This window comes from Bactrocera neohumeralis, chromosome 2 (genome assembly GCF_024586455.1).
Source record: "Bactrocera neohumeralis isolate Rockhampton chromosome 2, APGP_CSIRO_Bneo_wtdbg2-racon-allhic-juicebox.fasta_v2, whole genome shotgun sequence".
In the NCBI taxonomy this organism is placed as follows: domain Eukaryota; kingdom Metazoa; phylum Arthropoda; class Insecta; order Diptera; family Tephritidae; genus Bactrocera; species Bactrocera neohumeralis.
Window position 1 is genome coordinate 50,926,734 of NC_065919.1, and position 25,249 is coordinate 50,951,982.

General features: G+C 37.0%; 2 protein-coding genes across 4 annotated transcripts; one reads left to right on the forward strand and one right to left on the reverse strand.

The window, feature by feature from the left end:
- The first annotated feature begins 1,666 nt into the window (after positions 1–1,666).
- LOC126767625 (carotenoid isomerooxygenase) lies at positions 1,667–14,058 on the forward strand. 2 transcript variants are annotated; one of them, XM_050485088.1, is made up of 7 exons: positions 1,667–1,971; positions 11,677–12,077; positions 12,174–12,281; positions 12,349–12,602; positions 12,669–13,421; positions 13,484–13,545; positions 13,610–14,058. In XM_050485088.1, the coding sequence occupies exons 1-7, from the start codon at positions 1,927–1,929 to the stop codon at positions 13,883–13,885; spliced, it is 1,899 nt and encodes a 632-aa protein (XP_050341045.1). In that variant the 5' UTR covers positions 1,667–1,926; the 3' UTR covers positions 13,886–14,058. The 2 variants fall into 2 exon arrangements, with proteins under 2 accessions (XP_050341045.1, XP_050341044.1); XM_050485087.1 differs by lacking the exon at positions 1,667–1,971 and adding an exon at positions 9,297–9,495.
- LOC126767630 (adenosine deaminase 2) lies at positions 13,924–21,706 on the reverse strand. Of its 2 annotated transcripts, none has more exons than XM_050485093.1 (8): positions 21,407–21,706; positions 17,522–17,646; positions 17,106–17,466; positions 16,599–16,768; positions 16,330–16,511; positions 16,117–16,253; positions 14,188–14,545; positions 13,924–14,129 (listed from the first exon to the last, which is right to left on the reverse strand). In XM_050485093.1, exons 1-8 carry the CDS (start codon positions 21,489–21,491, stop codon positions 14,030–14,032), a joined length of 1,518 nt encoding a protein of 505 aa, XP_050341050.1. In that variant the 5' UTR covers positions 21,492–21,706; the 3' UTR covers positions 13,924–14,029. The 2 variants fall into 2 exon arrangements, with proteins under 2 accessions (XP_050341050.1, XP_050341051.1); XM_050485094.1 differs by having other exon boundaries at positions 21,419–21,705.
- Positions 21,707–25,249: the final 3,543 nt, after the last annotated feature.

Here is a 25,249-nt window from a genome sequence, read left to right on the forward strand (position 1 = left end):
TTCGAGTTACACGGCGTTCTTCAACTGCTGTAGTGATCCCGTTTAACTCCGTCGAAGAAGAAAAAAAATTATCTACTAGAAGACATTGTCCGCACTGTGAACATTTTTTAGGTAAGAAGTGTGTCAATATTGTCCGTTTGACCTGTTTTGAGTAAGAAGTGTTTTAATTGAGGTTTACATTATCCAAAGTCTATTGTGCCCTCTCCTCCAAACATATATATCCACAAAGATGTTGAATTTCAGGAACTGCTGGGCGCTATTGAGGTGATATGTTCCCTATTCGCATACATGGATTCATATATGGGCCTTTAGCTTGCTTCTATAGATTGCTGTGAAATCTAGAATCAGGTGCTCAGGAGCTTTTGGTTTCATGTCGCAACACTGGCACTAAAAAACTGATTACCCTGCAAAACGAGTGACCACGTGACTTTTTTCTATTTTTGACATTGAAAACCACTGTGGAGTACATGCAATTAAAGTTCATCATTTTGATAGCACTGCAGATCATTCCACCCGAGGCATATAATGAGTGTATGGAAAATTGGATTAATTGTTGGCATGCTTGTATTGGCTCAAAAGGAGCCTATTTTGCAGACGATAATAAAGATTTGTTTTAAAGTAGGTGAAAATGTTGTTTTTTTTGGCAATCCGGCAGATTTTTGTTCAGATGGCATTAAATCATTCAAAAATTATGATTTATTTCTAAACAAAAATCATTACCATTTCTAATATTTTTAGACTGTCGTATATTTAATCGCTTTAAGCCTCATAAATTTACACAAACATACATACAACTGTAAGTGCTTGCAAAGAAACCCTTTAAGCTGCTTTCAAAATCTTTTCTCTCATACTAAAAACTGCGAATTCAGATACATTTATCAAACATGTACATATATATAATAATAGTATTTGTATACTTATGTATGTATATATGAATAATATATAAAATACAAATAAATTTTAGTTCTTGTATTCAAACTACTGTCGAAATTCCACTAAAAACCATAATGCCAAACAATTTATAAAAGCTTTTGCGCATTATTAAAAAATGAGCGGTAATTTTTACTTGAACTTGTCGTGCAACGCAAAGAAATTACAGCAACACAAACAACCTTGGCGGCTGGCAAAAACCACACAATCAAGCAAAGTGCGCCTTTTGTCGCAATTTACTTCCATAATTTTAGCAAGTAATCACGGTCAATGTTCTTCCTGCTTTGATTGACACAAATTGCCGCCACTATTACGGCTGATTAAGAGCTTAGGCGCGATATTTCGGAAATAACGCGGGCACCAAACCGTTTGCAAGATTCATAAATTACAAAATAAATAGCGAACGTTGGAATAATATTACTATTTGTGTGTGTGTGGCGCTTGAGGGCTGTCAGGGGTGCTTTGCGGTTGCGTTTGCGGTCGCAGCTGTGCCGTTTTGTTTATGCCGCACAGCAAATGCTGCCGCCTTACAAACACTACCGCTTCACATGCACACACCTTTATAACAAATTTGTATTATTTGTATTTATGTATGTATATATGTAGTGCATGTATGCATATTACCGTTGCGCACTACTTAAGGTATTATTTGCGCACATATGCGTCTACAAATCTACGCCTGCCGCTGGCCGGCTTCTCTGCAGCTAAGTACTGCCGATACTTTGTGTCTGTTATTTATGACCATTCGAGTCGGAAAGCAGTTACAATTCTATTAGTTGTCGCTTTTATTTCGAGCGTAACGCTTCGTCTAGAAATTGACTTGCAGCAAAAGCAACGCTTTCCGTCATTTATAATTCATAATTACCTTGAGCCGTACTTGTTTTACTTTGCGGGTCGCGTTAACTGTGCTATTTTCGTCCTTGCCGTGCTGTTGTTGTTGCTGCTGCTGCTGTTCCTGTATACTTTACGTCAATCAATAGAAGGAGCACTCGTATTATGGCCGAAGGCGTTATAAAGTCCTTTATACGCGACTTCTTTGCGGTTTGTTACAGTTTTGGTTTAATTTTGAACTTTTATTGCCAAATTGCGCAATATTTTAAGAATTTTGTAAATTTTGATAGAAAAATTTTGCATTCAATTTAGAAGCCGCGTGACCGAAAATTTTCTTATGAAATGAGTTGCGTCGAAAATTTTGTTTTCTAAACAAAAAAAAAATGTCGTTTGTTCTGAAGTTCTTGTGGATGGTGTGGAAAATAAATTTATTTCGTTGAAATAAAAAGTGAATCATTTGTTCATTTGTAGAATGGATGGACTTAAAAGTAATAGAATTGGTTGTAACAGAAAAAGTAAAAATTTATTTATTTGTGCGGTTTGAAAAACTCAAGCGATTTTTACAAAAGTTTTAGAAATATGTTTTTTGATCAAGCTCTAGTCCTTAGTGTGAACCATACCTTTTAAGAGGACTGTTTACAATAATATTTTAGCACACTCTAAATAGACACTAGAAGCCTCATATGCATACATATATACGAGTATAGCACATATGGAAACATATGTCGGGTATAATAACTGTGGACATTTTTATGGTTTCACTTCAATATTTACAGAAGAAAGTATGCTAAGTTGGAATTATAAAAATAATATATAAGATCGATGGAATTACCAAGTAATTCCGAAACATGTTTGTTCTGCAAAAGTACGTTGTGACAAAAAAGTGAAATTGTAAATATAACGCAAAATATTTAATTAATCATCGACATGTATTTTGTCGGCTTCAAATTAATCTCCATCAGATGTAATACACTCATGCCAACGATTTTTCCAGTCCTCAAAACACTTTTCATAAACACTTTTCGGAATGACCTTCAGCTCCTTCAACGAATTTTGTTTTATCTCTTCAATCGACTGAAAACGGGTTCCACGTAGTGGTAATTTCAGTTGAGGAACAAGTAAAAATCACACAGAGCCAAATCTGGTGAATACGGTGGTTGATCGATGGTATTCATTGCGTTTTTGGCTTTAAATTCGGTCACAAGCGTTGCTCGATGTGATGTTGCATTATCATCTTGTAAAATCTATGCATTGCTCTTCCACAATTCCGGCCGTTTTCGACGGATGTTCTCACGCAAAGGCCTCAATACGGCCAAATAGAACTCCTTATTGAACGTCTGTCCCTCCGGAATAAATTCATGATGCACCAAACCGCGAGTATCGAAAAAACAATGGCCATCACCTCCTAGATTTTTGAAGGGCTTTGGCGTGGTTTTTTTGGTTTCGGCTCATTTTTTCCCTCCACTCCGATGATTGCTGGCTTGTTTGCATGTTCAGTTTAATTGGGACGACTCGAGCAAGAACGCGTTTGCTACCCAAAGTATTCACCAAAATCATGCGACGAACTCGCGAGAGATGTCGAGCTCTCTTGCCATCCCTTTACCACTTGACAGACGATTCTCAAGCACCATATCCTTCACTTTTTTAATATTTTCATCGGTTGAAGAGGTCGAATGTCGTCCAGAACATGTTTTTGACGGCCTCTGGACCGTCTTTGAAGGCTTTGTACCCCTCGTAGCCTTGTGTTTTTGATAAACTGCATCACGCAAGCCTTTTCCAACATTCGCAACGATTCCTGAGGTGTACCGACTTAAGTAGCTGCTGTAAACAAACTGGTTGACAGGTTGCGCTCTTATTTTGGCATAATAATTAAGGACTGCCCTACCAAAAATATTTTTTTTTTAAATATAATTTATCCGAGGAATTTAAATTACGATTTTTTGGTGCTTTTTTGTCACAATATAAACTACTTGCTTTCATTTTAATCAAATATTTCATACAAATGGATTCATTTTTAAATGTTCCTTCCTAAGAAAGGTTTGCGAATAGATATACTTGTGTTTAGAATATTCAGAAAATTAAAAGCCCTAAATTTCGATAAAGATGCTTTGGGCATTTCGACTTCATAGTTGAGTTTATATGTCTCTATATCTTATAAACACACTTATAAACACATTAGAAACACGAAAAAACTATGTAAGTGCTTTCAGATTCCCGAAATGGAAAATTTTGATAATTGAAAAAGATCTGTCTATTAAAATAGCCGATGAGCACCAAAATATTCGGATTAATCTTATGGTTCTTGCAACGACATGAAATTTTAAAAAATCCGAGGAATGAGAATGCTGCTTAGAGGTTACGTGGGTTTTGAAATTTCAAGCAATTGTTATACTCTCGCAACAATGTTGCTAAGGAGAGTATTATAGTTTTGTTCACATAACGGTTGTTTGTAAGTCCTAAAACTAAAAGAGTCAGATATAGGGTTATATATACCAAAGTGATCAGGGTGACGAGTAGAGTCGAAATCCGGATGTCTGACTGTCCGTCCGTCTGTCCGTCCGTCCGTGCAAGCTGTAACTTGAGTAAAAATTGAGATATCATGATGAAACTTGGTACACATATTCCTTGGCTCCATAAGAGATGGGCAAAATCGGCCCACTGCCACGCCCACAAAATGGCGGAAACCGAAAACCTATAAAGTGTCTTAACTAAGCCATAAATAAAGATAATAAAGTGAAATTTGGCACAAGGGATCGCATTAGGGAGGGGCATATTTGGGCGCAATTTTTTTGGAAAAGTGGGCGTGGCCCCGCCCCCTACTAAGTTTTTTGTACGTATCTCGGAAACTACTATAGCTATGTCAACCAAACTCTACAGAGTCGTTTTCTTCAGGCATTTCCATATACAGTTCAAAAATGGAAGAAATCGGATAATAACCACGCCCACCTCCCATACAAAGGTTATGTTGAAAATCACTAAAAGTGCGTTAACGGACTAACAAAAAACGTCAGAAACACTAAATTTTACGGAAGAAATTGCAGAAGGAAGCTGCACCCAGGCTTTTTTAAAAATTGAAAATGGGCGTGGCCTCGCCCACTTATGGACCAAAACCATATCTCAGGAACTACTAGACCGATTTCAATGAAATTCGGTATATAATATTTTCTTAACACTCTGATGACATGTACGAAATATAGGTGAAATCGGTTCACAACCACGCCTTCTTCCAATATAACGCTATTTTGAATTCCATCTGATGCCTTCTCTGTATAATATATAGTACATTAGGAACCAATGATGATAGCGGAATAAAACTTTACAAAAATACGGTATTTGAAAAATATGTAAATGACGTATAATGAAATCTCGATTATCACTTTATAATGCGAGAGTATAAAATGTTCGGTGACACCCGAACTTAGCCCTTCCTTACTTGTTTTTTTTATTTTATTTTTGTAAATACTTGTCTACTTTTTTATTTTTGCAAAGTTTCAAGGCAATCGCACTAAAGTGTAGGATATACTTGTAGAACCTTTGAGAGTGCGTTCTGTCACTCTAGACTGGTCGGCTACTTCAAATTTTGATCGTGATTTTCTCGAAACATCGTTTTAAAAATCGGTGTTCAGTATTTCTCAGAAACTAGTGAAGCGATATTACTGAAAATTTTTACAGTTCTTCTAAATAGGATGACCTCGTCATTGATCAATGATTTTTTTTCGATTAAAACTAATTTTTTCAAGGCCATTGCCAAAAAATAGTTTTTTTCCATCGACAACCATAATTTTTTTTACTCATCTACTAACCGATGAAAATTGTTTTTCGATTTAAGATGAATCCTTCGTCTGTTATGCAGACCAACGCGATGAGACGTTTGTGGAAACCAGCTGTTTGCTAATGGCTGAATTTACAAATATTTTTATAAAAAATACACAAAATATTATTCAAATGTTGCTCTTTGATGTGATCAAAAGTTTTAATAAATTTATTCTTTTATTATATGAAAAAAAATGGTGAAAGTATGCAGTTTTCGTCCGCAAAAACCCATGAATCTGCTTAAATCGTTTTGGTTACTTAAGTTATATTGCCTTTTGATACAATATCGCTCTTTGCAGTTACAAATAAAAAATAATAAAGAAAGATATAGCAAAACCTTAGCTTAATATTATTGCGATGAAGAGTCATATTGCGTACTCCAAACTTTCTTTCTTTTCCTTCTATGATTTGTTTGTGTACCACTAAATAATATTAAATTATATTTTGCGGCTAGCTTGCTTTTATTTGTACTGTTTTTTCTACTTGGGGATGAACATCTTTATATTCCCTAAGTTTTTTTGCTCTCTCCTGGCTATTTCTGTTTAATAAAACGGAGCGGCGTCTGACCTAAAAGAATCTGGATAAATTAACAAGTAAGGAAGGGCTAAGTTCGGGTATAATCGAACATTTCATACTCTGGCAACTTGCAAGGATTAAAGCCAGGATAATACCTTCAGGTACATCATTAAATTAAATTGTGTTTTGTGGGAAGTAGACGTGGTTGTAGTTCGATTTCATTTTCACAATGTAAGATAGGAATGTCAAAGGCCAAATTTCGAAAAAATCAATTAAATCATTTTAATGAGTTATAAGCAGTAAATGGTGCTGAAGCATACAAAAATGTTACTCATACGCCCTGTTCTTTGCAGTAGGTCAAAAGATGTAGGCTTGATGCACAATATAAATTTAATTTTCGAACCTTAAATTGATTTCACTACATACTTTGGTGACTGTAAGTATTAAAAAAAATATATTTTTTCACTTTTTTACAATTCAGGCCATACTGTTTGAACGAAATCTTTAGTCTAGCGATGATTTCATTCGACTCAGTGTTTCATATTGAAAGGTTTCATTCACTTGTGGATTTCAAATATCAAAATAAAATTTTCAAATGTGCATAAAGTTGTGAATATTCTCCCAAAATTTGTAGTTGATCCGAGAAATAGTGTCGGTAGTTTTCTAACTTGTTGCAATCGGCTCTCACATTTTTAAACGCGTTTTAATCGAAGCCCCTTGTTCTATGTCGATAAAATTTCTCCAAAATGGTTGAACAGACCTTGTAATTTTAACAGCACCTTTTTAGATATACATATTTGTCGGTTAAGGGGTTAGGGGTAGTCAGAGGCACGAAAAAATGAGAATTTTCAGTATTTTTTTTTTGCTATTAAATCGTGTTATTTTACAAAAGTAGTAATATGGCATTATTATAGAATGTGTTGACTTGAAGTCACGAAAATTTCAAAAAAAAAAATTAATTTCCAAAGTTATAGTTGTTTGTGTTGACCCAGTTCCAAAAAAAGTTCCAAAAAAAGGTTCATCTAAAATCAATCGGACAAAAAAAATAGTTTTATAAATAGATAATCCTGAGCCTGGTAGGATTTTTTTTTCAAAATTAACAAAATGGCAGCCTTAGGAAATTTTTGTCTAAATTTTTGATAAAAATTCAACCAAGACCAATTAACTGTTCTTAAAAAATCGAAATTTTTGAAAAACAAAAAATTCTTCGATCAAGCCCGAGTTTATTATGTATTCTAAAAGCTTTATAAATTTCATTAAAATCTACTGAGCGGTTTTCGAGTTACAGTTGTCACCAGTTCAAAAAACATAGTTTTGAGAAAAACGCGTTTAAAGTTTCACACTAGCGCTTTGAAGAGCCCGAGCTCTCTTTATTATTTGTCGAATAACTCAAATAATATTTTTAAGATATTACACTTAAAGAAAATGTAAAAAAAATAGTTTTTCGAAAATTCTGACTATCCCTAACCCTTTAATGATTGAAAGAACAAATTTTTCATTATACTTTCGATTTTTTAAGCCAGGCTGAAACGTAAATTTTTTTCACAAAAAACTACTTTATTTTTTTGTTCTCCGATCATAATCTAAACCTTTTATACCCTGAACATTGATTTGAAATTTTGCACGTGCTTTTTCTCTCCAAGTTGGTACACATGTTGGAACCACCGATTTTGGAACACTATATCATATAGCTGACATACAAACTGGCCTATCCTCATGTCCTTGTACGAAAATTTGTTTTATTGAAAAGATATTTTCGCCAAATTTGCCTTGGATTATTATCCCAGACAATGTTACAATCTCCGACCAACGCTTATCGATAAAAGTAAAAAAGATAAAGATCTTTCTATACAATTTTATGTTAAAGGTGGTACACCTGTGAATGTTTTTTCTTGTTTTACATATCGTCACCTAAAACGCAAAATAACGTATCATCAAAAAATTCGAAATTAAGTATCTTATTGATTACGATTCACTACTTCAAATTACATACATATGTCCAACATTTTCAGGTTCTGCGCTCATATACAAATTTTTAAATTTTTTACTCTTGTTATTTTTTTCGCGTTTCATTCACGCAAATGTAAATTTTCGAAAATTTGTTACGTTATTTTGCATTTTTTTAATAGTTTATTGCAAGTTGTGAATTTTGTAATTTAAATTTTTGATTTAAATTAAATTTTTAATTATTTTTTTCCAATACGAAATGATAGAGAAGGAAATATTTAGACATATTTTTTTTAATAATTGCATAGGCTAAAAATTTTCATTTTTAGTTTTTAAGCCGATTTTTGGAATTGAAAATTTATTTTTAATTTAAATTTTTGCGTTACAAAATATTTTTTTTTTTATTTAAATGTTGATTAATTGTTTTTTTTTTATACAATATTTGCAACCCTGAATGTATGTAATGATAATTATTATAATCATTAAAGTAATTTGCTTCGCTGAACAACAACTAATTCTCTCAGCATATTCCGGTGGAATACACTGTTGTTGTTTGTGTATGTGTAAATACACACACTAACACTTATACATGCACATACAAAAAAACCTTACAGCTTTCTTGCGAATGCCAAGTTCGCGCACTGTCAAGAGCAAGGACGATCAATACCCCTGTGCAATTGATGTTTTACAACAAACACTCGTGAAAGTCACACGTATGTATATATAATACAAGAACACAACTTTACAAACATAAATACTTACAAGAAACCTTCATACATTATATATGTATATTTACGGTATATAGAACATCCTTGCCGGGCCCGCAGTGTTGATGTTGTGTTGTCCTTGAAAGCGAAACTTGCGAAAGCTTTTGCTACCAACGAACCACGTGCACTTGAAAGCACATTTTATTGAACATACATATATACACACATACATACACATCTACCGTAATGTGCATACGAACTAATACTAATACTAACTTTAGGCCGCTTAGTGCATACTTTTGGTTTTAACCATAAAAGCTTAAAGAATTAACGGTTTATCAGCGAGTGAATGCACCGAACGCAATGTTTACATATGTTTATATATACAATTTGTCTTAGCCGTGGCTTAAATCGCTCGAGTGCTCAAGTATCCAAGTGCAAATTATCCGGCTTTGACATGATTTTACGCACTCACGAGATATTGATTATATGCCGTCGTTGTCGAACACCGCCCACATACCTATGTGCTCTACAGTGCGGTGGTCCTAAGCTGCAGTGCCTAGTGGCAGTGCTTTATTTGCCATTTGCGGAGACAGTTGGGTGCTTTGTTTTGAATAGTATGTTTCGTGTTTTGTGTAAAAGTTTGTGTTAAAAATTCTTCGAATTGTTCGAGTATCAAATGTATTTGCTTGCTATCCTTTGTATTTTGAAATATATTTGTCTGCGCATACAAGAATGGTTTCTGCCAAAGGTGAAGTAGTGATGATATTTAATAAATAATTTCGAACTTCATGCGTTGTGACAAAAAAGTGCCCGGAAATTGTAAATAAAGCGCAAAATATTTAATTATTCATCATAATTATTTTGTTGCCTTCAAAGTAATCTCTATCAGATGTAATACACTTATTCCAACGATTTTTTCAGTCTTCGAAACACTTTTCATAAGCACATTTCGGATTGACCTTCAGCTTCTTCAACAAATTTTGTTTTATCTCTTCGATCGACTGAAAACAAGTTCCACGGAACGGCAATTTCAGTTTGAGGAACAAGAAAAAATCACACAGAGCCTAATCTGGCGAATACGGTGGTTGAGCGATGGTATTCATTGCGTTTTTGGATTTAAATTCGGTCACAATCGTGGCTCGATGTGATGTTGCATTATCATCGTGTAAAATCCATAAATTGTTCTTCCACAATTTCGGCCGTTTTCGACGGATGTTCTCTCACGAACGCCTAAATACGGCCAAATCGAACTCCTTATTGACCGTCTGCCCATCCGGAACAAATTCATGATGCACCAAACCACGGATATCGAAAGAAAAGCAATGAGCATCACCTTGATTTTTGAGCGGATTTGCGTGTATTTATTCCGATGATTGTTGACTTGTTTGCATGTCAAACTCATAAGACCATGTCTCATCGGCAGTTATAATGTTCTCCATGAATGTGGGATCGGAACTCGCACGATCAAGCATGTCGAAAGAGACCAGTTTACTTTAATCTTTTTGAAAAAAAAACTCAGTTTAATCGGGACGAGTCGAGCAAAAACGCGTTTCATACTCAAAGTGTCCACCAAAATTATTCAAACGGTCTCGCAAAGTATGTCGAGCTCTCTAGCAATCTTTCTAACACTTACCTGACGATTTTCAAGCATCATATTCTTCACTTTTTTATTATTTTCAACAGTTGAAGAGGTCGAAGGTCGTCCAGAACGAGTCATGTTGGCAACGACCTCTGGACCGTCTTTGAAGGCATTGTGTCATTTGGTTAGTAATAGAAAATTTGATACAAATTCTTTGTTCGATATTTTATCCACTGTAATAATCGCAACGCTCTACTGAGGTGTACCGACTAAAGCAGCTGCTGTTAATTCCTTTCCATTTGGCCTAATCTACATAGCAGACGCTATCAGCTTTCTCTGTCTCCGCCTGCCAACACTTTGTTTGAAACCTGTATGGATACAGTGTTTGTTTCCTATACAAGACAGGACTTAACCAACGGACCTTAATTCACTTTATGCTGGAAAATGTTTTGATTATAACCTCAATGAAAGTGAAACACGACTTCATATCCAGACAATTTTGGCTATTTAAAAAGTAATATTTCTTTGATTTCCTCTTGTCCGATTGCAGTCGGAGCTTTGTTGTCATCTTGTGCTCTGGCAATGAAGTTATGGACCTCACGTGAGCTTAGCAGGCGCTTGTTGCCACCAGCTTCTGTGCAACTGTGATATCTTTCCAGAGTAGAATTTATGAGTTCAATTAAATTGATTGTTCTTAGCAAAGCTCATTTTGTCGCAATTGGACATTGTCTAATAGACATTCATGTTTTAAGGCTAAAACTGCAGTCGGACTCAAATTGTCAAGCTTGTATGACTAAGAAGAAGGCTCTGCTGACATTGGCATTGGTCGGGATCAACAAATTTGTGATCGGCTCAAAGCGCTTTGTCGATTTATGGGGGTCTTTATAATCAATTTTATAGGAGTTTTAGATACCATAGCAGACCGGCGTTCTATGCTGTTCAAGTTGTCATAGAGTACTTCGACAATACAAAGTTTAATTTTCCAATTGGAAACCACCTATGTTTGATGAAAAGTTTTTTGAGTTTCTGCATTAAGAAAGATCTCGGTGCTCCCAAAGAATCAGCTCATCTTAAAATTAGTCGACGAATTAAATTGGTCGGATCGGACTTTACATGGAACTAAAGCAGACAATACTATGAAGAATTGGAAACTATTTTCCATTTCCTTGTATGCTATTAATCTTATCTAAATTCTCGAGAGTTCTGTAGTCTTTAACCATCTCCGGAGATGTTTCAGAGGAAAACTGAGAAAAATTTCGGCAATTTAATTTTACTCGTTCCTCAACCTATTACATAAGATTATCAAAACTTTATAAAAAAAAATACAAGTACTTTCTTTCACGCCAACAGATCAGATATAATCCAAAGCAACACGATCCCGAATCGGTACGCATCGATGGCGGTGGACGCTGTTATCCAAATTGTGCTTCAGATGTATGGTTGCGCTCGTGCGAACAGGAAATCATTGAGCCCATTGAAGGTCATACCAGCGGGCATATACCCACATGGTTGAATGGCAGCTTATTGCGCAATGGTCCCGGTAATTGGAAGGTGGGTGAAATGATGTTTCAACATTTGTTCGATTGTTCGGCTTTGGTGCATCGGTTCGCAATCAAAAATGGTCGCGTTACATATCAAAATCGTTTTGTGGAGACTGAAACATTGAAGAAAAATCGTGCAGCACAACGTATAGTAGTAACGGAATTTGGTACGGCATCGGTACCGGATCCTTGCCATTCGATATTCGATAGGTGAGTCATTTCTTTGAGTATTGAGTTCGCGGCCTGAAGCCGATAAACGGCAGTGAAAGAATTATTTCTGATTCGATATTTTTCTATACTTCTTAGAGTCTCCGCAATATTTCGACCTGACAGCGGTTCTGATAACTCAATGATATCTATTTATCCGTTTGGCGATGAGTACTACACCTTTGCGGAGACGCCGATGATGCACAGGTAAACCAAATACAACTAATTGAAGGCGAAGATATAATATAATAATTAATACCAATATAATTTACAGAATTAATCCACGCACCTTAGCCACAGAAGGACGCATCTGTGTAACCGATTTTGTGGGTATCGTAAATCACACGTCACACCCGCACGTACTGCCCAATGGAACCGTATACAATCTCGGTACGGCCGCTACCAAATCAGGACCAGTCTATAATATTATATGTTTTCCACACGGCGAGCAAATGTTCGAAGATGCCTACGTTGTGGGTTCAGTTTCTTGTCGTTGGAAACTACATCCTGGCTATATGCACACTTTCGGTAAGCACATAATGTGCGTATACGAATTTGCGGTATAAATATGAACTAAGCACATTCTCATTGCAGGCATCACCGAGCATTTCTTCGTAATTGTTGAACAGCCACTCTCCGTTTCGCTGACGGAATTTGTTAAAGCCAGCTTATCTAATCAACAACTTGCCGCCTGTCTCAAATGGTTCGAGGACAAGCCTACACTTTTCCATCTGCTGGATCGCGAGACCGGTAAATTGCGTTACACTTTCCAATCAGAGGCGTTCTTCTATCTACACATAATCAATCAGTATGAGGAGGACAATCATGTGGTGATTGACATTTGCTGCTATAAGGATCCCGAAATGATCAACTGCATGTATTTGGAGTCCATTATGAATATGCAATCGAATCCGAATTACGCCTCACATTTTCGTGGACGTCCATTGCGTTTTGTGCTGCCACTAGGTGTGGAGAATGCGGACGTAGTGACGTTCAAAGATCGTCCAACCAATCAACGACGTGTGGTGAAATCCTTCACGATGTCTGGCATTAGTACGCATCTGCAACCGACGAAAATGAAGCATTCCGAGTCGAATTATGAGAATATAACGAATATGGCTCTTAATAAATTGCAAGAAGAAGAGATGCTCGAGTACAATACATTTGCGGGTGAAGCGGATGATGCGAAAACGAATGTGGACAGTGAAACAATGGTGAATTTGGTCACATTGGAATACAGCACGGCGCAAGCATACCAGCTGAGCAATCGCAGCATAATGGTGCGGCCCGAACTGTTATGCGATTGGGGCTGTGAGACACCGCGCATAAATTATGAGAAGTTTTTGGGTAAATTTGTGATATATTTACAATTATCAGTTAGTGATTGTCTGTTTTTTATTTACTTTCAGCCAAAAAGTATCGTTACTTCTATGCGATTAGTTCGGATGTAGATGCTGAGAACCCCGGCACAGTGAGTAATATTTTCGATGCGGTCAAATTTTAGTGTTATTAATTCACAATCGTTTTATTTACAGCTCGTCAAAGTTGATGTGCTCACAAAAGCAGTACAGAAATGGTGCGAACCGAACTGTTATCCCAGCGAACCAGTCTTTGTGCCCGCGCCAGATGCCAGCGCCGAAGATGATGGTGTGGTATTGGCCTCCATGGTTTGGGGCGGCTTAAATGATAATCGCGTTGGACTGCTGGTGTTATGTGCGAAAACCTGGACTGAGCTGGGCCGTTGCGATTTTCATACGAATGGACCGGTGCCGAAGTGCCTGCACGGCTGGTTTGCGCCCGGCGTTGTGTAACCAAAGATGCCACAATGAAAGCAATATTCACGGCTTAGTATTTTAGTAAAATTGCTAAAAATTTATTACACCGTTAGGCGCTAATCTTAGTAGTACCATAATACTGATTTGATAAATATGACTTAATTAATAAACTCGTTACTTTTAGAATCTCAAATTAATCACATTATAAATGAATTCTTCCCATTTCTTCTGGAAAACTCGATTTATTTTACGACGTTCCTCTGATGTTAAAATGGAGTATCTATAAAACATATAACAGTTATTTCTACATAAATAAGTTAGTTAGCAATTTGTCATACTTTATCGAATTCAAAGCGAGTTGTTTGAGAAACCGCAAATCTGCCTCAGCTGGCGCCAGCGCCATGAAGGCATAATAGAAATCGTAACTCAATCCCTTCGAATTCCAAATGCCTGGATAATCGGCAGTTATGACAATCGGAAAGTTTTCGGCTATAAGAAATGTAGCGGGATGATTGCGCAAATCCCACACCAGACCCATTACTTGATTAGAAATCGGACTAACTTCGATGGCAATGTTACGTTTCTTGACGGTGGACCAAATATTTGGATGTTTCGGCAGTGCATAACCGTGACCGATACGTTTAGTGTTGAGCAGCAAAGCGTCCATTAGATTCCAATCGGTTTTTCCAAACCAATCTGATGAAAAGAAGAAAAAAATATTAAAAAAAAATTCTCTCTTTAAATATAACATATGCAGATTATTTGTGATAATGTCCATCGAGAGTATGATTCAGTCAAATCCTTGAGATGCTTCACCAAAGTAAAAAGCGTAAATGAATATCAATGTGGCTCTAACCAATTCTCCTTGGTGGAGGTGAAAATCCTTCGGCGCATACTCTGCTCATATCTGCCCACGACGAAATTAGAATCTAGAGTGGTTCATTGACATTCGTGTGAAGCTTTATAGTAAAAAGTTAGGTTTAATAACTATGTATTAGAAAGAAGGCAAAGGTTCATCCATGTAAAATTGAAATGATTTTATTTACTAAGGAGAACCTCTTTTGGAGACTCACGTCTTTAACGTGTTGATAAGGCGAAATACCTTGGGATTTTCTTTGATAAAAAGCTTTCATGGAGTCCAAATATTAGGAAGTTACTCTCTCCGATGTTGCTGTAGAGATGCTATAGGGAAAATGTGGGGGCTCCAAGAAAGCGGTGTCAAGCTAATAATGTTCTGTGATGTAATTGCCTGGTTGAGAGCGCGTGTAAAGGCTATACTTGCTAAGAAGCTTGAATGTGTTCAAAGAGCGGCATCAATCTTTGTTTTTGGATGCCGGATATCTGTAGTGTTCTTCATGTAGAAGTGGCTGCTATTAATATGGCCGTAGACGTACGTAGCTATAAAGCGCAGCCTCTTTCATAAGCGGTGACCATTTACTTCGAAAGCAGACCGACAATACTAACGCTGAGCTCGCTAACTGTACGCTGAAAGCTAGTCAAGAGGTGTTTGTCTTTACTAAAAATAGCATCAAGCTACTTCATCTTCAGACTCGTCTGGGTGCCGGGTCAAAGCGGTGTATCTCACATCGGAATGAGACCGAGTTAGATCTCGATTGATATTTTCGACTCTAGCACTGAACCGATGTCACTTGCATTCGCTTAGCAGGCATTGCATAACGATCGGCTCCTGTATGACTGCGAGATCCTTTTGATCTAAAGTAAGACGCAAGATATCTACTGAACCACTTCCCCTTAGCAAAGGAGATGCGGTGGAAACATCTAGGCAATTTCTTCTCCATTCTTCAGCCTTTGAAAGACAGAGGCTGAAAATTATCTCAGTAGTCTTACCTTTGGTAAACCAGAAACAGCCAAAACTGACATTCGCAGTCTCAAAGCGCAAATAGCTTTGTAGAATTGTAAGGAACTTATGATATTTTATTGAGGGGTTTTAGGCACCGCAGCGGAACGGCGTTCTAAGCTATCTAAGTTAGATACCTGTTAGGATGGACATCTTAACTTTAGCTAATCTATGTTTCTTAATGTTATTTTGGTCATCTCTTCCAGTTCTAACTAGGAGTGTTCCAGAGGTGTAAGGAGTCTTCAACAACAAAAAAAGATAAGTGCGATTAAGTATACGGATTCGAGAGTTTTAATAATCTTTCAAATCTACGAAAACAATTTTACTTTGTTTGGTTTAAACGCGCTGTTTATATGGACCAGTCCGGGTCATATTTGATCATGGGTGTATTATGCATTTATATACTCACTAGTTTCTCCAGCGTGAAAGAAAAAGTTGGCAGTTGGTGGCATGTCGGTCAACTCATTGACGAATTTATGCAGCGGATCACCGGTATCTTCTTGTCCAACCAAATCAAAGCCAATAATGAAATTCGGCTTGGCATCACTAAGTGAGCAGAAAAAGATGAATCAAATTAATTTAAGTTTTCTATATAACCTTTGTGTGATAAATATTTACTAACTGCAATTGCTTAAAGGTTATCAAATGCTGTGCCATTTCATCCACTGTGCCTTGATTTGGTTTCGTATAGATCACCTTGAGTCCCACAAAGTCTGGGTGACGTGCTTTGAAACCCTCAACGATAGCTTCCAATTCGTTGGCTACTTCCAGGGCATTCATTGTGCGATTGTTATCGCCATATAGCTATTAATTTAAAAGTAAAGAGAAAAATATAGAACAAGTTTTGAATTCAAATAAAAATCAAGGTAATTCGAATCTCTTTGAACTTGCCGGCGTAAGTGGTGACCTCAGTTCTGCATAAAATATATTATCCTCGCATAGTTCTTCCAGCAAACGTTTGTGATAATTACAGAAGGCCGGTTGATAACTGTAAAAATTTTCCACACTCTTGAAAATATTATAGAAGCGTTGCCATATCTTGCGTTTATCGGTAATCATGGCTGTAAAATTTATTTGTAAACATTTAGAAGATAGACTAAAATTGTTATAGTCAATTTATGACATATAGAGTCGGTTTAAAATTTTTATGTGACATTAGGATAGACCTAAGCTCCATTCGCCATGCTCTTTTTTATTTTTGAAAAGAGAGATACATAGCGGACTAGCGAGCAGAGATGTGGAGAATAGAAGATGCTCTTTGAGAGAAACAAACAATAATTTTTGGCAGGAAGAAACTGCTAAATTCTCAAATTTTGTAAACGTCAAAATAACAGCTGATAGTGAGAAAATTATCACTTGTGTCACTATAAAAGTATATATATACTAATATTAACCTACATTCCGGATGTACAGTATACATATTGATATGTTTCTCCAGTTGCCGTTCGTAGAGTCGCCGATCCTCAGCATTAATGCGCTCTAAGCACACGTTTTGTACTTCACTGTGACATTTGCTCTGCTCATAGGTGAACATCAGTAGACCATTTACATCTCGGCAGGTATACAAATTATACAGCGTGGTCAAATTGGTGATGATCCAGCGTGAACTGACCATACCCGTATTGTGACCATGCAGTAGCGCCCCCTTGGGCAGTTTTTGTATAATACGAAAGACCTCACTCTGTCGCAGATACTGTTTGCCTTGGAAGAAATGCATGGCGGGTGGAAATTTCTCTGGTGTTTTGACGCCTTCCGCCATCTGTTGGATGCTATTTATTATTTATCTCATTATTTAATATTATTTGCGCACTCACCTCGGCTCGTTTGGCATTCATTAATATGCTGTTTGCTTTATCCTCAGCCGAAGTCAACCAAATATTACCGCCCACTGCGACCGAGCGTTCGGCGTCGATAATTTTGTTACGTAGCGTGTCATAAGCTTTGAAGTAAATTGGAATAAAGGGTATTGAAATAGCTGGGAACTCACATTATAAATTTTATATACAAATCGGTAATATTTATATATAGAAAAACATTTCTTTATTACTCTCTCTATCTTCGTTTCCTCGCCGAAGATCCTAACCAAGAAAAGAATGTCACTGATGAGTTGAAAGGATCTGAATGGGGTGTCCGAAATTGGTGTAGTAGGTGATACAAACTTAAATGGCAGCTACGCAGCTCAGCTGCAAAATTGACGGTCTTAGGTGAATTCTCCTCAAGGACTTTCGGGCATAGCTCAATAAGGAGAGGGTTGATAGATAAAATAGACGCTTCATTGGGAAAAAGGTTTCTGGTCCACTAAAAGAGAGTGGATGGCGCAGGAACATGCGAGCCGCCAGCGGAATGTGTAACATTTGTACGGACGGTTCACAAATGGCTAATGAAGTGGGAATACTGAAGGAATCTTTGCGCTGAGAAAAGCGGCTGAGATAGAAAACAACGCAAAACCACATTAAGTTGATGAATATTTAAATATGCCAGGCAATTAAGGCAATATTCTGACGTTGCATTAGGTCAGAAAATGTCCTTAGACGTTGACGTCCTGTAAGAAGAATACTTCAGTCCAAATTAAACTGAGCCTCCATCTGGTATTACTAAAGACCAGTAGGTCTATGCACAGCATGACAGCCGGCCAGTATAACCTAAGCTACCTAACAACAACATGAAGTAACAGTTTAACGAAAAATATAAAATTTAGATTATCTGTTTGAACTAAAACCAAGAAAAAAGTTCAACTTCGGCGACAACGAAGCCATAATATCCCTCACAGTTGTATTTTTATAACAGAAAATAGTATAATAAGATTTTCGTATTGATTAAGGTCGACCAGTTTGAACGGCAGCTATAAGATTTAGAGATCAGATCTGAAAAATCGTGTCTTCGATTGTAGCGCTGCCTTGAGCAATACTCTATGCCAAAATTCATGAAAATAATTTAGCAAAATAAAAAAATTTCATACAAGGACTTGGCACCGATATCCTAAATTAGTGAAATATCGGCGGTTCCGACAATTTAATAGCTTTATATATGTTTTTTGTTAAAAAATGGAATCCAACATTTAACAGTGATTCTCTTAATGACAGTTTAATTAGAGATATTCGATTTTTCATTTCAAACCACAGAAATATTATATATAGTTTTTTAGCCGTTCCTACAGCGGTCTGGTCTATGTAAGCGGATCAGACCCGAATTTTTATCCCGCCAAGCACACTCAACGCGGCAGCGTTCTTCATAATTATTTCAGGAAGAACAATTACACCGTTGTTTTGAGAAATCCTGAAGTTACTCTGCAAGATGACGTATTGATCAATAGTTTGCTGATTTTAAAACGAAGGTGTTTCAGAGGTTGCAATCGAAATTCATGTACATTCGTCATATGAATAAATATCTATATCGAAAATTAGAAGTATGAAGAAAGATTTTCAATTTCCTTCAAAAGTTTTGTTCACATAGGATTTTGTGACCATTTTATATGCGATATATCTCAATGGCCTTTAGAAATAATATATATACATATTCACGGTACTTGACCTATATAAACAGACATATGTGCACGAAAGATATACTAACAGCACTTTATCACCAATTTATTCTGTAGTAAAAGCGGAGCTCAATTGGCAATGCTTTCTGCAATCAACAACACTTTTTTGCTTATAGGTACAAGTCATTATTGTGTCTGCATATTTTGTTTGGGTATATAAAGGGTGAGCCATTTCGAGGTTTCCTACTTTTTAAAGAAAAAGCACAGAAACTTCAAATTTCATGAGGAATATTTATTATCATTCGAAAGAACATTCTTGGCATTTATTTTTTGAAGATTATCCCTTTCAAATGTTGACCGCGGCTACGTCTCTGATGGTCTATCCGTTGAGTTTGACTTTCGATGACTCGTTCGAGCATTTCGACTGGTAACTGACGAATGACACGCGTGATGTTTTGCTCCAAGCAGAATTGTCCGCATAGATTTACGACACATCACAGACATTCGAGATTGACGGTTACATTCTCACCGGCATCATTTTTGAAGAAATATATACATATGTTTCTAAACCACAAACCACACCAAACCGTTTTTTTTTATGGATGAAATGGTAGCACTTCAATCTCTTCATCCAAAATGCGACAATTAATTCTACATATCAATTGAGGTTTCATCACTGCACAAAATTTGTCTCGAAGTCGTGTCGGATCTTCTTGCTTTTCAAGAGCCCACAGAGCGAAGCGATGTCGCTTGGGTAGGTCGAGTGGCTTCAGTTCTTGCGCAAGCTGTATTTTGGACGCTTTAAACGACGACGACGTAAAATGCGCCAGGTCGTTCCATACGTCCGCCGAATCGACACTCCACGGTCTTCGAGAACACTCTCAACTACGGCAGCTATATTTTCTTCACTGCGTGTTGGATCCAATTATAAATGCTGGATCTCAAGATGGGTGATGATGTTGCGAAAAGTATGCTCAGTTGAGCGAAGCGCGCCAAACACATTCTTTAAAGAACGTGAATTTTCGTAATAAAGTTAAACGATTTGTACATGTTGTTCAGATGTAAGTCTTTCTCTGATGAAATACCAAAAAATACTGAACAAAAATAACATGACAGCTTGACACGACTCACGTGTAATCTGTCAAAAGAAGGCTACTGAAAAAGGTACCTCTACTTGGATCACCCGTTAGGTACAAGTCATTATTGTGTCTGCATTTTTTGTTTAGGTATGCATATGCATATACGATCTGAATGGGAAAATTTCACTTTCACTTCTTTTTAATCCAGATAATGACCAGAACTTTATATGAGATATTTTTTTGATTTCTTCAGATTATTACTCGGACTGGTTCATTGAAAATGCGCGCGCAAACTGAATCGATAGAGAAAAACTTTTCTTACATTGGTATAGCCTTTTCATGTCCGTGTGAAGGGGGATCTCCTTATGCCAATTGGTGCGTGCGGTTTTACCATGAAAAAAAAATGAACCACAAGTTGTCTTGAAATTTTGTGTTTCCGATGGACTCAGGGCAGCGGAATTATTGAAAATAATGCAGAAGAAATTTTGGTAGTATACTTTAACACGAATACAAGTAATTGAGCGGCACAAAATAAGCAGTAAAGATGATGAAGTTAACCAAAACTGGTCTCATGCGAGTCGTTCATTCAATTCTGTTAAAAAACTCTTCCTCCTCTGTTTGAAAATCATCTTGTTGGTATCAGAGAGATAGCAGAGGATCTCTACTTCTCTTATGAATCGACTCAACATATTTTGGTTAATGTTTTGGGTATAAAGTGTGCCACTGCCAGACTGCATCTGTTGCAAAACCGACGTCAAGTAGAGGATATGCTTGTTAAAGCAGCGTCATAAAACGCGTTGTTATTGGCGGCGAGATATAGGTTTATGAATATTACATCATAACAACAATCGAGGCGCTCCAAAAACCAAAATTCGTTGAATTCGCTGAGGTCCTTTCCAGTCGCTTACAACAAGTGTATGGCGACTGCGATTAGGACTTGGAATGCTTGTATTGGCTTAGGAGCCTATTTTGAGGGCGATATTAAAATTTGTACTAAAATAGCTAAACATGCATTTTTTCTTAGAGTCCGGGTCAAATTTGATTGTGTATTGCACATTTTTATTTATCTCGTAAATACGCACATTTACTACTGAACTCTCTAAATTCACTACAATTTTATCGAAACTTGGTTAATTTACTTTTTTTCTTACATATTTCTGCACATTCGATAACGAAGAGTGTGGACAAACCGATTATGAGCCATAACCACGAAATTTTTCGCATTTCAAATTGATTTCTCCTCTTTGAAGCGGCAGTTATCTTTTGTTGCACAGTTTTTGAATTATTTTTGTCTTAAATGTTTCCGAAAATAAATTCAGAAATCTTATTTATTCCAACATAAAACTTGCCATATGAACACAACTAAAGCGAGCGTTTTTGTTTCAGCTTTCGAACCGTTCCGAACCGTTTCACAAATGCAACTGAAGCGGATAATTGCAAACGTCTACGAAATTTCCCCAACAATACGAATATTTATGCACGCTAATCCGGCTTTAAATTCACCCTCTCCAGCAGCGACAGCGCTAATCCGAGATTGGCAATTCAAGAGTAAAAGTATCATCCACCTCGACACACACATATTTTGCCACACAGCTGGATTGCTGTTGCTATTGTTGTAGTGCAAATTGTTGCCTATAAAAGTATGCAAAAGCATAGCATAGCGATTAAGTGTCAGTTCAGTGTCAACAACAACAACACATGCTAATCAGTAAGCGCAACAGCTGAGCTATCTTGAAAGCTATGCGGATCGGTCGGCTCTTATGCTTCATTCGCATATTCACACACATTCACCTTTCCACAGCCCATTGACCGTCACCCAGTAAAGGAGGCAATGAATGAATGAATGAAATTTCACTGAATGATAGTACTAACAAATGGCGCACACCTAATGGGGTTTAGTGTGCTCATAAATACTAAAGAACAATATTTAGTACCCACTTGTCGTACGTTTTTGGTGTCTGCTGACGAGGTGCTTCAGTACCCAAAACGGTCATCTTTCAAAAAGCTGAATCAATACACCAAGATTATTTTGGAGATAAAAAAACATCACTTATATGTAAGTATGAACGGTAGCATTTTGCTAGCACCGAGCTATAAGACTGTTAGAAGACTTTGCACCCATTTTCAGTGCATTCTTCTTCTTCCTTATTGGCGTAGACACCGCGTAGGGGGTTATAGCCGAGCTTACAACAGCGCGCCAATCGTTCTTTCTTTTTGGCGCCAATTGGAGATTCCAAGTGTAGCCAGATCCTTCTCCATCTGGTCTTTCCAACGAAGTGGAGGTCTTCCTCTGCTTCCCCCGGCGGGTGCTGCGTCGAATACTCTCAGAGCTGGAGTGTTTTCATCCATTCGAACGACATGACCTAGCCAGCGTAGCCGCTGTCTCTTAATTTGCTGAACTATGTCAATGTCGTCATATATCTCATACAGCTCATCGTTCCACCGAATGCGATATTCGCCGTGGCCAACGCGCAAAGGACCATAAATCCTTCGCAGAAATTTTCTTTCGAAAACTCACATCGTCGACTCATCAGTTGTTGTCATCGTCCAGGCCTCTGCACCATATAGCAGGACGGTAATTATGAGTGACTTATAGAGTTTGGTCTTTATTCGATGAGAGGAGACTTTACTTCTCAATTGCCTACTCAGACCAAAGTAGTACCTGTTTGCAAGAGTTATTCTGCGTTGGATTTCGAGGCTGACGTTGTCGTTGGAGTTAATGCTGGTTACAAGATAGGTGAAGATATGAGTGTAACAGTGACGTGGGAACCAGTTCGCGACTTCGACGCCTGTTTGTTCGATGGCTGGAGATATTTCGTTTTGCTCTCATTTACTACCAGACCCATTTGCTTTGTTTCCTTATTCAGTCTGGAGAAAGCAGAACTAACGGCGCGGTTGTTGAGGCCAATGATATCAATATTCAGCTCTGCCGCTCGAATTATTTTTTCCAGGAGTAGATTGAAGAAGTCGCAATAGAGGGAGCCGCTGAAACCTCGTTTGGTATCGATTTTCATGCATTAATATGCGAAAAGTTATTTTTTTATTTTTCAAAGACTGTAGAATTGAAATATGTATAGGAGTTAACATTCATCTGAACCTTACTGTATGTCTACTCTGTGCTGTCGATGGTATCGTGTGGGAGGAAAACTGTCCGACACATAATCTGTGGGAAGGCACGTTCTTCCACATATTCGGCAATCATTCGTTATCAATTTTGTAATGGCGAAGTCAAGTTCAGCTGAGCAATTTGTAATTTGTATTAACTATTTTATTGCTTGTGCGTTGATTTTTTTATTTTTGTTATTTGTATGTCCAGTACTTTTGTTTTTATAGATACATATACATGTGTACATATGTATGTATGCACATAAAAACAAATTTCCAAAGGGGTTTTTATTTTTAGTTTTCCTAGGGCTATTGTTTGTAAACAAAATATGTTTGTGACGTCAGAAACCTATTTTAATGGTAATTTATTGCACTGAAAAAAACATTTCTGAATTTGTGTTTTAATCTTTATTGAGATAAATTGGGCTGAGAAGTGTTGAAAAATGAACTAACATGAGCCTAACAAAGATAAAATATTCGTACTTTAAAAACAATTTTAAACAAAAAATTATAAAATTATAATTTCATCACTATACTGAGTATTTCTTGGTTTTGACTAATTCCTAAATATGAACTCTAAAAATATGAATCCGAATCACTGATGGTCGTATTTCATTGGTACCTATATGCTTAACACAAAGACGGTTATTATTGAATATGAATATGAAGAATAAAGGTTGAAGTATTGTTAATTACAATAATCTTATCCTAAGACCAAGTTATTGCTCATAGAAAAAAAACTATACTTCAGACTTTATTTAAAATTCAGATCTCGACCAAGATTAAAAAGCAACTTTCCAGAAAAGAAATGCCAGTTTTCAATTGTTAAAAGAGATACTAGCTGCCAAATGTTTTTCAATCTCCCACGAATTGAAAATCTCCAAAAAAATATAACGTTAATGCGAAGGAAGTCTTTTATATTTCGGGATTGCAGAACAAAAACAAATATTGATTGTCGAAAGTCCTTCTACTGTTTTTCAAAATATTTTCTATTAAGATCACTTTTGCATGTGTTGGAACCAATTGTCGAAGCACGTTTGCCACTCTTGACGTAACTCCAAAATATGCGTTCTGAATGCATCACGTGAGTCTTCACGTTTCGAAAAACGTAGACCTATTGCTTTATCTTTTATGTATGGGAATAAACAAATTTTATATCAAATCGGAACTATGTATATGGTGGATGTTCTAACAAATCGAGGCTTATGAGCGCTCGCATAGTCGTGGTGAAGAGTGATTCGTCTGGCAAACAAATGGTTGTGTATCACTCAAAATTTACTGTGATTGCGACATGCTCCGTTTAAAAAAAAAAAAAACAAAAAAAACGGGCAATTTCGCGAGTGCAACGACTGTTTGTTTGATGACAGAAGATGTTTTGTCTTGCCCTCATTCAGTACTAGACCCATTTGTTTTGCTTCCTTATCCAGTCTGGAGAAAGATGATCTCACGTCGCGGATGTTCAGGCCAATGATACTAATACTGTACACTCTTATAAAAGATTGTATCTTCTCTATTCAGCTCTACAGATCGAACTATTTCCTTCTGAAGTAGATTGAAGAAGTCACACGATAGGGAGTCGCCTTGTCTGAAACCTCGTTTGGTATCGAACGGCTCGGAGAGGTCCTTTCCGATACTGACGGAGCTTTTGGTATTGCTCAACGTCAGTTTACACAGCCGCATTAGGTTTGCGGGGACTTGGTACATTAGATTAAGTTATATAGCTGATGCCAAGAGAGAACCGCACTTGGACTGCTGGTTTTGATCAGTCCTTTGTGAAGCCAGAAAAATAACTGCAGTAATTAGATTTTAAGTGTCAACAAAGCGCCTTGTACCCGTTACAAATCTGCTTAGGCATTTGATTTCTATTCCCAACACTT